General features: G+C 41.0%; 1 protein-coding gene across 4 annotated transcripts in view; it reads left to right on the top strand.

Annotated features, from left to right (window-relative positions):
* Window positions 1–15,703, top strand: part of RARA (retinoic acid receptor alpha) — a 202,196-nt gene extending 186,493 nt beyond the window's left edge. For all 4 annotated transcript variants that reach the window (XM_056547854.1, XM_056547853.1, XM_056547855.1 and 1 more), the window contains 5 exons: window positions 6,614–6,774; window positions 8,036–8,212; window positions 12,353–12,557; window positions 12,748–12,906; window positions 14,773–15,703. In XM_056547854.1, the coding sequence (XP_056403829.1) occupies window positions 6,614–6,774; window positions 8,036–8,212; window positions 12,353–12,557; window positions 12,748–12,906; window positions 14,773–14,978 (908 nt within the window). In that variant the 3' untranslated portion in view covers window positions 14,979–15,703. The remainder of the gene's footprint in view (window positions 1–6,613; window positions 6,775–8,035; window positions 8,213–12,352; window positions 12,558–12,747; window positions 12,907–14,772) is intronic.
* Window positions 15,704–16,446: the final 743 nt, after the last annotated feature.

The following is a 16,446-nucleotide window of genomic DNA, read 5'->3' as shown; positions in this document are numbered from 1 at the left end:
TGAACTGTATATACTGTATAAACTATCTATATTACATGTAAACTGTATATACTGTATAAACTATCTATATTACATGTAAACTGTATATACTGTATAAACTATATATATTACATGTGAACTGTATAAACTATCTATATTACATGTAAACTGTATAAATTATCTATATTACATGTAAACTGTATAAACTATCTATATTACAAGTGAACTGTATATACACTATATAAACTATATTACATGTGAACTGTATATACTGTATAAACTATCTATATTACAAGTGAACTGTATATACACTATATAAACTATATTACATGTAAACTATATATACACTGTATAAACTATCTATATTACATGTGAACTATATATACACTGTATAAACTATCTATATTACATGTAAACTGTATATACTGTATAAACTATCTATATTACATGTGAACTGTATATACTGTATAAATTATCTATATTACAAGTGAACTGTATATACACTATATAAACTATATTACATGTGAACTGTATATACTGTATAAACTATCTATATTACATGTGAACTGTATATACTGTATAAATTATCTATATTACAAGTGAACTGTATATACACTATATAAACTATATTACATGTGAACTGTATATACTGTATAAACTATCTATATTACATGTGAACTGTATATACTGTATAAATTATCTATATTACAAGTGAACTGTATATACTGTATAAACTATATTACATGTGAACTGTATATACTGTATAAACTATATTACATGTAAACTGTATATACTGTATAAACTATCTATTACATGTGAACTGTATATACTGTATAAATTATCTATATTACAAGTGAACTGTATATACACTATATAAACTATATTACATGTGAACTGTATATACTGTATAAACTATCTATATTACATGTGAACTGTATATACTGTATAAATTATCTATATTACAAGTGAACTGTATATACTGTATAAACTATCTATTACATGTGAACTGTATATACTGTATAAATTATCTATATTACAAGTGAACTGTATATACACTATATAAACTATATTACATGTGAACTGTATATACTGTATAAACTATCTATATTACATGTGAACTGTATATACTGTATAAATTATCTATATTACATGTGAACTGTATATACTGTATAAATTATCTATATTACAAGTGAACTGTATATACACTATATAAACTATATTACATGTGAACTGTATATACTGTATAAACTATCTATATTACATGTGAACTGTATATACTGTATAAACTATATTACATGTGAACTGTATATACTGTATAAACTATCTATATTACATGTGAACTGTATATACTGTATAAATTATCTATATTACAAGTGAACTGTATATACACTATATAAACTATATTACATGTGAACTGTATATACTGTATAAACTATCTATATTACATGTGAACTGTTTATACTGTATAAATTATCTATATTACAAGTGAACTGTATATACTGTATAAACTATATTACATGTGAACTGTATATACTGTATAAACTATATTACATGTGAACTGTATATACTGTATAAACTATCTATATTACATGTAAACTGTATATACTGTATAAACTATATATATTACATGTAAACTGTATAAACTATCTATATTACATGTGAACTGTATATACTGTATAAACTATCTATATTACATGTGAACTGTATATACTGTATAAACTATCTATATTACATGTAAACTGTATATACTGTATAAACTATCTATATCACAAGTGAACTGTATATACTGTATAAACTATCTATATTTCATGTAAACTGTATATACTGTATAAACTATCTATATTACATGTAAACTGTATATACTGTATAAACTATATATATTACATGTGAACTGTATAAACTATCTATATTACATGTAAACTGTATAAATTATCTATATTACATGTAAACTGTATAAACTATCTATATTACAAGTGAACTGTATATACACTATATAAACTATATTACATGTGAACTGTATATACTGTATAAACTATCTATATTACATGTAAACTGTATATACTGTATAAACTATCTATATTACAAGTGAACTGTATATACACTATATAAACTATATTACATGTGAACTATATATACACTATATTACATGTGAACTGTATATACTGTATAAACTATCTATATTACATGTGAACTGTATATACTGTATAAACTATCTATATTACATGTGAACTGTATATACTGTATAAACTATATTACAAGTGAACTGTATATACTGTATAAACTATCTATATTACATGTGAACTGTATATACTGTATAAATTATCTATATTACAAGTGAACTGTATATACACTATATAAACTATATTACATGTGAACTGTATATACTGTATAAACTATCTATATTACATGTGAACTGTATATACTGTATAAATTATCTATATTACAAGTGAACTGTATATACTGTATAAACTATATTACATGTGAACTGTATATACTGTATAAACTATCTATATTACATGTGAACTGTATATACTGTATAAACTATATATATTACATGTAAACTGTATATACTGTATAAACTATATATATTACATGTGAACTGTATATACTGTATAAACTATATATATTACATGTAAACTGTATATACTGTATAAACTATCTATATTACATGTGAACTGTATATACTGTATAAACTATCTATATTACATGTAAACTGTATATACTGTATAAACTATATATATTACATGTGAACTGTATATACTGTATAAACTATATATATTACATGTGAACTGTATATACTGTATAAACTATCTATATTACAAGTGAACTGTATATACTGTATAAACTATATTACATGTGAACTGTATATACAGTATAAGCTATCTATATTACATGTGAACTGTATATACAGTATAAACTATCTATATTACATGTGAACTGTATATACTGTATAAACTATATATATTACATGTGAACTGTATATACTGTATAAATTATCTATATTACATGTAAACTGTATATACTGTATAAACTATCTATATTACAAGTGAACTGTATATACACTATATAAACTATATTACATGTGAACAATATATACACTATATTACATGTGAACTGTATATACTGTATAAACTATCTATATTACAAGTGAACTGTATATACTGTATAAACTATCTATATTACATGTAAACTGTATATACTGTATAAATTATCTATATTACATGTAAACTGTATAAACTATCTATATTACATGTGAACTGTATATACTGTATAAACTATATATATTACATGTAAACTGTATATACTGTATAAACTATCTATATTACAAGTGAACTGTATATACTGTATAAACTATCTATATTACATGTAAACTGTATATACTGTATAAACTATCTATATTACATGTAAACTGTATATACTGTATAAATTATCTATATTACATGTAAACTGTATAAACTATCTATATTACATGTGAACTGTATATACTGTATAAACTATCTATATTACATGTAAACTGTATATACTGTATAAACTATCTATATTACATGTGAACTATATATACACTATATAAACTATATTACATGTGAACTATATATACACTATATAAACTATATTACATGTGAACTATATATACACTATATTACATGTGAACTGTATATACTGTATAAACTATCTATATCACAAGTGAACTGTATATACTGTATAAACTATCTATATTACATGTGAACTGTATATACTGTATAAACTATCTATATTACATGTAAACTGTATATACTGTATAAACTATCTATATTACATGTAAACTGTATATACTGTATAAACTATCTATATTACATGTGAACTACACTTTGGCAGCGTGCATGGTAAGGATTAAGAGATCACGCTGTCTTAGACCCATCAGGACAAATTTGCGTTTAGCTGTATGAGATAAGGATGCTAATCTGTAGCGTGATGTGCTGCAATAAACTCTGCTCCATCTGTAATCTTCACCAAAAGTCCTGACATGTGTAAAACGTAATGGCTTGACGAGTCTTGAGGGCTCCTCCTTCGTCATGTTACTAAACCACAGACCACAACTTGTAGCAGATAGTGGCTTTGCAGAACTGGTCCGGTTATCGCCAACTTGTCAGTTTTATCTCCATTGCCATATTCATTTTACTATAATACCGCTATATAGATATCAGTGACTCAGGATGAACACACCATACTGTCCCTGATCACAAGATATGGCAACCTGTATGTACGGTATGTAACCTGTATATGAACAGGACAGGCCACTGTTTCCTAGTCCAAGGCAATAGAAATGAGGTCTCGGCACTCACAAATCTCTTGCAAATTATTTTCTGTGTTTATTCAACGCGTTTCGTCCACAAGCTTTTATCAACCGTCTACGGTTGATAACAGCTTGTGGCCGAAACGCGTTGACTAAACACCGAAAAGAATTTGCAAGAGATTTGTGAGTGCCGAGACCTCATTTCTATTGCCTTGGATTTACCAGTTATCAATTATACGAGTGCCGACTCCATTGATTCCACTGTTTCCTAGTCCACTGTCATTTGTTGTATCACTGATTTTCCAATGAATAGACTGTACACAGTATAAAATGTTCTTTGGCCATATTATAGCAGTTGTATTATTATCTCCAAGCATTATCGATCACTTTCTTAAAGTGAAAGAAAAAAAAAAATGCAATAATAAAATGTGCTAAGTAGTGCTGAGAAGTTTAGTGGTCATGGGGCAAGGGTTTTTCTGGACTTTCAATATTTAAAGGGGCACTCCACTGCCCCAGCGTCCAAAACATTTAGTTCCGAGCACTGGGTGTGGGTTGCGGGGATCGTGACGTCACCGTCATGACCCTTGTGACGTCACGCAACGCCCCCTCAATGCAAGTCTATGGGAGGGGGCGTGACAGCCGTCATGCCCCCTCCCATAGACTTGCATTGAGGGGGCATTGCGTGACATCATGACGTCCGCACCCAACGCTCGGAACAAAATTTTCCGGACGCTGGGGCAGTGGAGTACCCCTTTAATCCCATTGACAGACATGACTCTGAACTCCTCTTAAGTATGACACGGCTGCTAATAGTTTTTACTTGGTATCTAGGTTAAGGGCCCTATTACACATGACGATATCGGCCTATTTAATAGGGTCAGTGATAGTTCATGTGGCCATCCCGTGATGCCCGATAGGCTCTTTAAAGGAAAACGGTCACCCGTTCACCCGCACTATAACCTGATACACCGGGTTATAGTGCGGGTGAACAGGAGGTCTCGGACTGCTATACCTACCTGCAGTCCGGAGCCCCGATCCTCCAAAGGCCACCCTCTTTTAGTGCTGACTTGCGCTTTGAGGCGGGCCCACCGGCTGGATTTAAATATTCATAAGCGCTGGTCATGTGAGCGCTCGTGCCTACTGACTGCTCACGTGACTGGCGCTTATGAATATGTAAATCTTGCCGAAGGGCCCGCCTCAAAGCGCAAGTCAGCCCTGGAGGAGGGGATCAGGGCTCCGGACTGCAGGTAGGTATAGCAGTCCGAAACCCTGCATCGGTCTCCTGTTCACCCGCACTATAACCCGGTGTATCGTGTTATAGTGTGGGTGAACGGGTGACCGTTTCCTTTGAATGAAGATCAGTGCTTATTTAAACCATACAACAAGCCGAGTAATAGGGTCTCTAGGCTGGCCATCTTTCCCAATCTTTCGCATGCACTTATAAGGCCCTACTAGGCTGAGCGTGAATTATTTTCAATGAAGAGTGGAGGAGTAATTGGCTTCCAGTCACCTTTACAAGCAGTTCAGCTCACAAAAAACAGCATGTTAAAATCCACCATGGCCAATCCTTCTTTCCTCAAACACCTTTCATTTGGGGAGAATCCGAAGGCTCCATACACATTAGATGGTCTGTCGATAAGTTGGGTTTAGCTGACATAATTCTAATGTGTCAGTATAAGACATCAAGCATCTTTTCTCCTCCCAACATCTGCCATCTAGGGATAGTTGTCGATCCCACTAAAATCATTGTGTATGGCCAGCCTTGGGGCACTGTTATATGGAGTGATTATTAGCCAAACTAATGTGAAACAAGGCCAGCGATCAGCCATCTAACAAGCAAATGCTCATTGGTTGGCTGATCACTTCCTTCTGACCTGCCCAAAAAAAAAATCCTCTTTTGTCGGCTCCACATATTCCTGTGTAATAGAGGATGTGTGGCCAACAAGTAATGGACGTGGAGGGTTGCATAAGCGATCCAGTGGTTGTGTGGCCCTCGTGATGGTCAAGCCTTATAAGAGGCTCAGTAAACATGCGCCAATGTACTTGACTGGTACTCGCAACGTGAAGGTGTAATACAGGCCTTACACATTTAGTGTTCCTTTAGTAAAGTTGTGTGATGAAGAATAGCAGCCCCTTTGGTATTATGGCCAACATGGACATCAGAACGAAGGCCAGTCACTCGGGCTCCTGTAGAAAACTGGGTTTACGCTATCTTTAGCCAGCTGCGACTATTTATATCAGATCGTAATGTGCCATCCTGTATTTGTTGGCAGAGCAGATGACATTTACTGCATGGACATGTCACTATTTCAGGTCTGTGATCTTTGATTGTAATCGGCGCTTCTCCCTCTCCTCCTCCAGCTGTACGCAACGACCGCAACAAGAAAAAGAAGGATCCCCCAAAACCCGAAGTCACAGAGAGCTACGTGCTGAGCCCGGAGACTGAAAACCTGATCGAGAAAGTGCGAAAAGCTCACCAGGAAACCTTCCCTTCACTGTGCCAGCTGGGCAAATACACTACAGTGAGTGCCACCCAACCTGTGTTATCTATTAGGAACTGAGACGTAACTCGAAGCTCCTGGGGCCCCAATGCAAAATCTGTAACAACTACCATGTGCTATTTATAATACTGTGCACCCCTGATCCCATGTTATCACTATAGCAGAGGAAAATCTCCTACACAATGACATTTCTCCATAGTCCTCCTACTTCATACAAGGTAGTCATATATGGTGTGTCAGCAAATCTTCGCTGAGGTTTCATTGCCTACTAAGATTGCATTCACACCTCTGATTTGCTGAAAAAGGAAATCAAATTTGTAACATATCACTGAAATAATCCATACAGGTTAAAGGGGTACTCCGCTGCTCAGCGTTTGGAACAAACTGTTCCGAACGCTGAAGCCGGTGCCAGGAGCTCCTGACGTCATAGCCCCGTCCCCTCGATGCAAGTCTATGGGAGGGGGAGTGACGGCTGTCACGCCCCCTCCCATAGACGTGCATTGAGGGGGCGGGGTGGGACATCATGAAGGGGGCTGGGCTATGATGTCACCAGTGTTCGGAACTAGAGATGAGCGAACTTACAGTAAATTCGATTCGTCACGAACTTCTCGGCTCGGCAGTTGATGCCTTTTCCTGCATAAATTAGTTCAGCTTTCAGGTGCTCCGGTGGGCTGGAAAAGGTGGATACAGTCCTAGGAGACTCTTTCCTAGGACTGTATCTACCTGAAGGCTGAACTAATTTACGCAGGATAAGTCATCAACTGCCGAGCCGAGAAGTTCGAATTCGAATTTACTGTAAGTTCGCTCATCTCTATTCGGAACAGTTTGTTCCAAACTCTGAGCAGTGGCGGAGTACCCCTTTAAACCTCCAGTTCCCTGCATGATGCAGACAAGCAATCTCCTGTAGTAGGCCCCGGCTCTCCCTGGGAGCTGCACGTCATGCTGCCATTCCCCCACCCTATATCTCTATGGAAGAGCCATTCAGCTATCTCCAGCATTCCCATAGAGATATATGGAGGGGGCATGGCGGCCCTCGCTTCGTGCAGGGGTCGTGACGTGCTGCTTCCAGGGAGAGCCGGGGGCCCCGTACAGGAGATCGCGGGGGGTCTCGGCAGTCAGACCCCCCCGTGATCTAAAACTTATCCCCTATGCAAAGGATAAGTTTTCCCCATGATACTTCTCCTTTAATGCAGAGATTATCAGGGCGTATGACCTATACAAAGATCCAGCGGTAATGGTGGGTGACACTGGTAACAGACACGTTTCTTTCTCTTCTTTTCAGAATTTCAGCTCAGAGCAGCGAGTCTCCCTGGACATCGATCTCTGGGATAAGTTCAGTGAGCTGTCCACTAAATGTATAATCAAGACGGTGGAATTTGCCAAACAGTTACCGGGATTTACCACTCTTACCATAGCCGATCAAATAACCCTCCTTAAAGCCGCCTGCCTGGACATCCTGGTAAGTTATGGCTCAATGCCACATTATTAGGATACAGTCATACCCCCTTATAACCTTACTGGACAATGCCGCCGACGACGACGACGGGAAGAGGTTATTGGGATAAGAATGGGGGGTGTCTGGCAGCTTTAGGAAACGTTATAAAGTCCATCGGCATCTGACTAATACAGCGGGGATTAGCATTGCTCAAAGCAACCAGTGGTTTTGATGGATGACGCCATTCTCTATTGAATGTTTAATGGAAAACTACAACTCCCAACATGCCTGGACAGCCGAAGGCTGTCCAGGCATGCTGGGAGATGTAGTTTTGCAACAGCTGAAGGCAAAAACTGGGATATGTCATTTTATAATCAGTGGGTGACACAAATTGAAGAGGATGCAGCACTGGTGTAGCACTACTTAAAGGGGTTATCCACCATAAGGAGATTTTAGTACGTACCTGCCAAACAGTGCTTAGAAAGGATCTGCGCTTGTCTTGGGGCTAAATGGCTATGTTGTGAGATAATAATACACATAACACTGTGGCTAGCTTTTTGTGAACTGGTATTTCCTGTTTGAGTTTGCTTCTTTCCCTACAAATCCCATAATTCAATTTTCCTCCCTCCCACACATCAGCCACCCCACCCATTGAAACATAAATGAGCTGCATCCATTCAAAAGACCTGTGGTTTTCAATCAGGGTGCCTACAGCTGTTGCAGATTGAGATCTCTCCCACCAAGCGATCTCTCCACCCAATGAAGCAGACAGGCTCCCTGTCATCAGCTGACTAGTGATCTCAGGTCTCGGCCGCATTGCAACCTGGGAAAAATCTGAGACAACAGTCATTTTGTATGCTGTTAAAAATAAATATTGGGGTGAAAGTATTGTGAGAAAACCGTCACACACAGGTACAGACACTATATTATGAATTACACTAACTTTACAGCCCCTGTAGCATAGTCAAATAAAAAAAATTCTTGGAATACCCCTTTAACTGTGTGCAAGGAACTACTGCCAGCCCTATTTAGTACACAGCCGGGTGGCTGGAAGTGCCAACAATCAGGTAAAACTCATAAAAGGGATGCAGCACTACACCAGCGCTATGTCCCTGACATTCTTATGGTCAGTGGGGCTCCCAGAGGACAGACCTGCACTGATCATAAATTCATGGCATATCCTAAGGGAGATGGCATATACTTGGTATATCTTAAAGGGGTACTCCACTGTTCTGAATGCTGGAGCTGGCACCGGGAGCTCGTGACGTCATAGCCTCATACCCTCTCATGACGTCACGTCACGCCCCGCCCCCTCAATGCAAGTCTATGGGAGGGGGCGTGACAGCCGTCACGCCCCCTCCCATAGACTTGCATTGAGGGGGCAGGGCTATGACGTCATGAGCTCCCCTTTAAGCTGTCCCTACACCTAAATATCCAACTGAGCTGCTAAAATGCAACAAGATATTTTAGTCCCGTACACAGTAATAATGGGCAGCAGCGGCCTGCGCTACTCATATTGGGCAAAAAAATGGAGTATGATCACTACTTGCATACGTTGCACACACGCAATACATTATGGGGGAGATTTATCAAAACCTGTCCATAGGGAAAGTTGCCCAGTTGTCCATAGCAACCAATCAGATCGCCGTTTCAAAAATGAAAGAAGCGATCTGATTGGTTGCTATGGGCAACTCAGCAACTTTTCCTCTGGACAGGTTTTGATAAATCTCCCCCCATTATATCTAGGTCTATGGCCAGACTCAGGAGTGTCAGGTTGTAAAATAATGTAATGTAGTAGGTAGGTCGGCACATCCGTTGTGGGTGCTGCTGGGACTCTTTCTTCATTAGTCTGGGTTCACATCACGATTTTCAACTACGGTTCCCGCATACATTTTCTATCAAAAACCGTATGGGGAAAAAACGGATGGAACAGTATGGAAAAAAGTAAACCGTATGCGTTTTTAAACCGTATACTGTTTTTTAAAAGTGCATACAGTTCCGTCCGTTTTTATTTTAAAAAACCCATACGTTTTAGAAAATTCTGTCCATTTTTAATGGGGGGGGGGTCTTGGGTGGGGACTTTAGGTTGCATACGGTTTCACCGTATGGAACCGTATACATGTGCGTTTCCCATTGACGTCCATGTTAAAAAAATAAATAGGTATGTGGTTTCCATACGGTTTTTAAAGGACATCTGCAGTGTTACAAACACTTATCCCCTATCCTCAAGATAGGGGATAAGTGTTTGATCGCGGGGGGTCCGAACGCTGGGGCCCCCGGCGATCTCCTGTACGGGGCCGCGGCTCTCCCGTGCAGGGGGCGTGCCAGCCGCAGCATGACGTTGCGGCCGGCACGCCTCCTACATACATCTCTATGGGAGAGGCGGGGAGGCAGCATTCGTGCCTCCCCGCATCCCCCACAGAACTGTATGGGGACGGGGAGGAGACGGGGCATCACCGTCGACCTCTAGGTCGACGCTACTCGCCTAAGCACTCACCATGAGCGCTTATGGCGGCACCCCGTTAGGGAGATGGGGGGGGGGGGTCCCAGCGGTTGGACCCCCCGTGATCAAACACTTATCCCCTATCCTGTGGATAGGGTATAAGTGTAATGCCGCTGCAGTTGTCCTTTAACCCGTGGTTGAACACGGTTTGGAGTACTGTTAAAAACCGTATTGCAAGCAAACCGTACGAAACCGTATGCATCAGGGTGCATACGGTTTGCAATGATTTGCCTATGTATACGGTTTTCAATACCGTTCCATACGTTTTCACTAATAAAAACATATGCGGGAACCGTAGTTGAGAAATGTGATGTGAACCCAGCCTTACTAGGTTGTAAAATAAGGCGGCGATGAGGTCAGCTGCTGCTTACAACACCAAGCAGAGCACGATACGGTCTTCCTTGGTAACCATCTTCAATAAGCTTTTAGCCTAGTGGAGCGAAACAAATGTAAATGAACGCTATCTGTTTCCTGTGCTCTCTAGCACATATTCGGCTGCCCCTCTCTTGTTACGCAACTTCTATTGTTTCTGGCAGCTCAGGTCTATTCTCAGGCACATGAAGGGATACAGTTGTATAAACTATTTACAGTTTTGCTCATGAGTATTTCCTTCTTCAGTGTCCCTGTGTGTAGATGTGTAGACACCCTTGCTTGCTTCCACCTTGTGGCCTTCCCGGCATGGTGGTTGAGCTTTGTTATAGGCTCAGTAAGCAAACGCCGATCTACAAGGACTAGCGCTTATTTACAGAGTATGTCGGGCCAGAGAGTGTTTGCCTTCCTCTGGATCCACACAGGGTTATAGGTTGAACTTGATGGACTCTTGTCTATTTCCACCCTTATAAACCATATTAGGCTGGGTTCACACCACGTTTTTGCAATACAGTTCTTGTATCAGGTTTTAGATTAAAAAAAACGGATTCCTCAAAACCTGACTAAACTGTATCAAAACGTGCGTACAAATTTTTATCTGTATACGGTTTGAAAAATGATGTCCGGTTGCATCCGTTTTTTTTTAAAAAAAAAACGTACACGTTTAGAACTTTTCACTCCATTATGAATCAAGTTTCACTTGTTTGATTGAAATTCCAAGAAAAAAAACTGTGGAAAGTCAAAAACCGTATGGTGCAAACTGGATGGAACCGTATGCACATACGGTTCTGTACGGTTCCCATTGACTCCCATGTTAAAAAAAAAAAAAACGTATACGGTTAATACGGTTTTTCACCCGGACCAAAAACCGTGGTAGGCCACGGTTTTCTGTCCAGAAAAAAAAAAATTTAAAAACCGTGTGGTTTGAAAGACGGAGAAAACCATACACAATATGGTGCATACGGTTTTGAATGGGAAGTCTATGGGCACGGTATTCTGTGCGGTTGCATATGTTTTTTTTATGAAACCGTATGCCGAAATCGTATAGCAAAATCGTGGTGTGAACCCACCCTAATAGGCTCAGTAAGCTAACGCCGATCTACAAGTTTAGCGCTTATTTACAGAGTATGTCAGGCCAGAGAGTGTTTGCCTTCCTCTGGATCCACACAGGGTTATAGGTTGAACTTGATGGACTCTTGTCTATTTCCACCCTTATAAACCATATAACAAGGCCCTAACTCTCTTACCTATTGTCCTCTAATTCACCTACATTCTGTCTTGGTTGGTTCCAGATCCTACGAATTTGTATACGCTACACGCCCGACCAGGATACCATGACTTTCTCAGATGGCCTGACCCTTAACCGGACGCAGATGCACAATGCCGGCTTCGGGCCTCTCACAGATCTAGTCTTTGCCTTCGCCAACCAGCTGCTACCGCTAGAAATGGACGACGCAGAGACCGGGCTCCTGAGCGCCATTTGTCTCATCTCTGGAGGTAAGAGTTGTGAGACGTGTTGAATTATCGATTTTTTAGCTATTGCAAAACTGCAATTTCCATCGAGGTGTCAGGGCATTATGGGAGTTTCCATTTTGCAACAGCTAAACAGCCGCAGGGGGCAAATTCCACCTTGCATGTAGCCAGTCTTACAGAAAAATATAGTAAAATATACTGTTACTTTGGTCAGATCGACAGGACCTGGAGCAGCCGGATAAGGTGGACAAGTTACAGGAACCACTTCTGGAGGCCCTTAAAATCTACGTCAGGAGGAGAAGACCCAAAAAACCCCACATGTTTCCCAAAATGTTGATGAAGATCACAGACTTGCGAAGCATCAGTGCCAAGGGTGAGTTATTTTTTTGTATTGGCACAATAGAGGTTAATATATAATATAACATCGGTTATGTGAAAAAAAAGGATATCCGTGCAGATATGACATGATGGGAGGTACAGATGACCTGTGTGTGCAGTCTTCTGTCCACAATGAATAGCCATGGTGTTGGCTTAAAGGGGTATTCTGGCTTTATAAATCTTATCCCCCATCCAAAGGATAGGGATAAGATGTATGATCGCAGGGGTCCCCGCGATCTCGGTGCAGCCCCCGGCATTCTGTGCCGGGCACTGCCTCTGAGATGGGGACAAAGCGTCACGCCCAGGCTCCCTAGTGACATCCTGCCCCCTCCATTCATGTCTATGGAACGGGGCGTGATGGCCATCACGCCCCCTCCCATAGACATGAATGGAGGGGGTGTGGCCGTGACGTCACGTACCAGTCACGGAGGCAGTGCCCGGAACAGAATGCCAACTTGCAAGCAACTTGATGAAGGGTCATCATAGTGCTGTACTTAGCTGTCTACAGTAATTCCACAATAAATGGCAGCAGTGGTGCACAAGAGGGCTGGGGGTTCTTGAGATGGGGGATGTGTGTGGGAGGAGATTGGGGTTGACCCAGTGGTTGGGACCACTGTGATGTGACCCTTATTCCCTATACTATTGATAGGGATTAAGTACTTTTAACTTGAAATACCCCTTCTCTTATGTCCTACCAGCAGCACAGATGGGGTTAACCACCCAAGTATGTAAATTAAATAATAAACCAATTAGGATCCCCTAATAAGGGGGAAGATCACCTCCAGACCACTGTTTGTTTTTGTCCTTCTGGACAGCGGGACTGGCGGTGGTCCTCCCGTTCTCATGCTGAGAAGAGTCTTTTTCCTCTCGATGATTTGTTCTGCTGCCTCCTGGAGTTCTGAGTTGACTTTTAGTTTGCATTATAGGCTAGATGCTAGAATTGCTGGATATTCAGCCTTTGGACAGACTATTCTTGGTGCTGCCAGGCAGGAGAGCCCTTCCATGGGGTAATCTTCTTGCTATCTCCCCATTTGTGCTGCTGGTAGGATGTAAGGAATTTCTAACAATAATTTGTTTTCCCTTAGGCCTAACAGCAGCACACAAATTTCCCACCCTCATCTTTTAGTTTTTATTGTTCATTATACAGTGAGCTGGGGGGGATATTCCCCTTTATTAGTGGATCTTAATTGGGTTATTATTAAAGGGGTACTCCGGTGCTTAAACATCTTATCCCCTATCCAAAGGATAGGGGATAAGATGCCTGATCGCGGGAGTCCCGCCGCTGGGGACCCCCGGGATCATGCACGTGGCACCCCGTTTGTAATCAGTGCCCGGAGTGTGTTCGCTCCGGGACTGATTACCGGCGACCGCAGGGCCGGCGGTGTGTGACGTCACGCCTCCGCCCCTCAATGCAAGCCGACGGGAGGGGGCATGATAGCTATCACGCCCCCTCCCGTAGGCTTGCATTGAGGGGCGGAGCGTGACGTCACACGGGGGCGGAGGCGTGACATCACACGCCGCCTGCCCTGCGGTCGACCATAATCAGACCCGGAGCGAACACGCTCCGGGCACTGATTACAAACGGGGTGCCGCGTGCATGATCCCGGGGGTCCCCAGCGGCGGGACTCCCGCGATCAGGCATCTTATGCCCTATACTTTGGATAGGGGATAAGATGTTTAAGCACCGGAGAAACCCTTTAACCCCATCTGTGCTGCTGTTAGGACTAAGGGGAAAAAAAAATCGTTAGAAATGAATGATTCATATATGTCAGAGGTGTCCAATAATGTCAGGTTAATTCTGCATCATTGATGTCAATGTGTATACATCACTTAATTCTAATATTTTCCTGTAACTGTGCAGGTGCTGAACGTGTAATCACTCTCAAGATGGAAATCCCGGGATCCATGCCTCCTCTTATCCAGGAGATGCTAGAGAACTCTGAAGGCCTAGACAACACGGGAGCAGCGTCTCCTACTATGCCTCCTACCCCTGTCCCCCCAGGGAGCTGCAGCCCTAGTCTTTCTCCCAGCTCTACACACAGTAGCCCATCATCACACTCACCCTGACCATTCGCCAGCCAGCACGGCAACGTGGCACAGAGACTCACCAGCTCATTCACAGACTTCTCAGCTCCTCTTAACTTGTTACTCCTCTCAAGCCTTCGCTTTTTCCCCTACATCCTTTCGTCCTCCCTTGGATCTCCTACACTGTACCATGCTTTACCTTTCCACTGTTCTCTCTTTAAACCTCAACCGGGAATCATCACTGTGCTATTTTTAGTCCTGGGACATAGTCTCTGTGAGGATGATCCAGGCATGGACGTGTAAGCCCTCAGTCCCCTCATTTCCTCAAGATTCAACCTTGTGCCTCTGGACAGGACTCTTCGCACACCCCCTGGATGGAGAACGGACTCATAAAGAGACTAAGATTGAGCAGAATCTCGCACTATGTCCATGCAATCGGGGTGGAAGGAGCGGCTTAAGGGATGTTCTCAGACCGCTAAAGAGATGACCACTTTGCGCAGGAGAATTATGCTGGTTCATTAACTCCATTCACTGCCATTTTTTTTGCACCCCCAAAGCACTCTGCTGCAAAAACAGCAAAATCCATTTTACAAGCAGTTTCTGGACCTTTACATAGGATAATATCAGTGCCGCTTGAGGTATTGTAACTGGAAAAAAAAAATCATGCATTTTAGGATCTTATATAAATTGGTGCAAAAGGAAAAAAAAAAAAAAAAAAGATAAAATTGTAAAGTATATATATATATTTTTGCTACATTTTTCCCCCTTCAATTCTAGTCCACACCGGGACCTTTTAAGATATTATGTTAAAGTGTAAGTATGTACATCCTAGGCTGAAGAATCGGGCTGTGTGCTTGAACATTGGGCATCCTAGTGGGAAGCATCAAGACGCTTTCATTGTAAGGGCACAACTCAATGGCAGAGTGCTTTCCGCTGGGTGACATATGGAAGTGACGGCCCCCGATGGTCTGTCCGCTACTGCTGACCACATGGAGCCACTGAACTGCAACCAAATGGCCATCCCTATGACTTTGGTACCTTGGGGATTGAAGCCATATTCATAGTTATTCTATACCAGCTGCACAGTATCACTGGTTTCACACCTTTTCTTTTAACCACTAAATGTCGCGATCTCCTTTACCCCGCACCTTTTATCCCCCCCTCCCCCACAGGACTTGCCGTTTTTACACCTCTACACACCAGCAGAAATTCAAAACGAGGGGGTGAGGTGTTTTTCTTCGAAAAGAAAAAAAAAAAAGAAGAAAAAAAAGTAAATAAATGAGATGTGAAAGTTTTTTTATGTGAAAAAAAGTTTTTTGTTTTTTTTTTGTTTTACTTTGAAGGGTTTTTTCCTCAAGTTTCTGTCTAACTTCTGCACAAACGTTTATCTTTATATTAAAACAAACTTGTTTGTTTGACTTTTGGGTTGTGGTGACTTGTGCTTTCACGTGCTGCTTTATGTGTCTAGTGAAGTGGTCTCCAACCTGTGGTTCTGCAGCTGTTGTAGGAT

Source organism: Hyla sarda, chromosome 12, assembly GCF_029499605.1.
Source record: "Hyla sarda isolate aHylSar1 chromosome 12, aHylSar1.hap1, whole genome shotgun sequence".
Classification (NCBI taxonomy): Eukaryota; Metazoa; Chordata; class Amphibia; order Anura; family Hylidae; genus Hyla; species Hyla sarda.
Note: the sequence above shows the minus strand (reverse complement) of the source record. Positions and strands in the feature narration are given on the sequence as shown.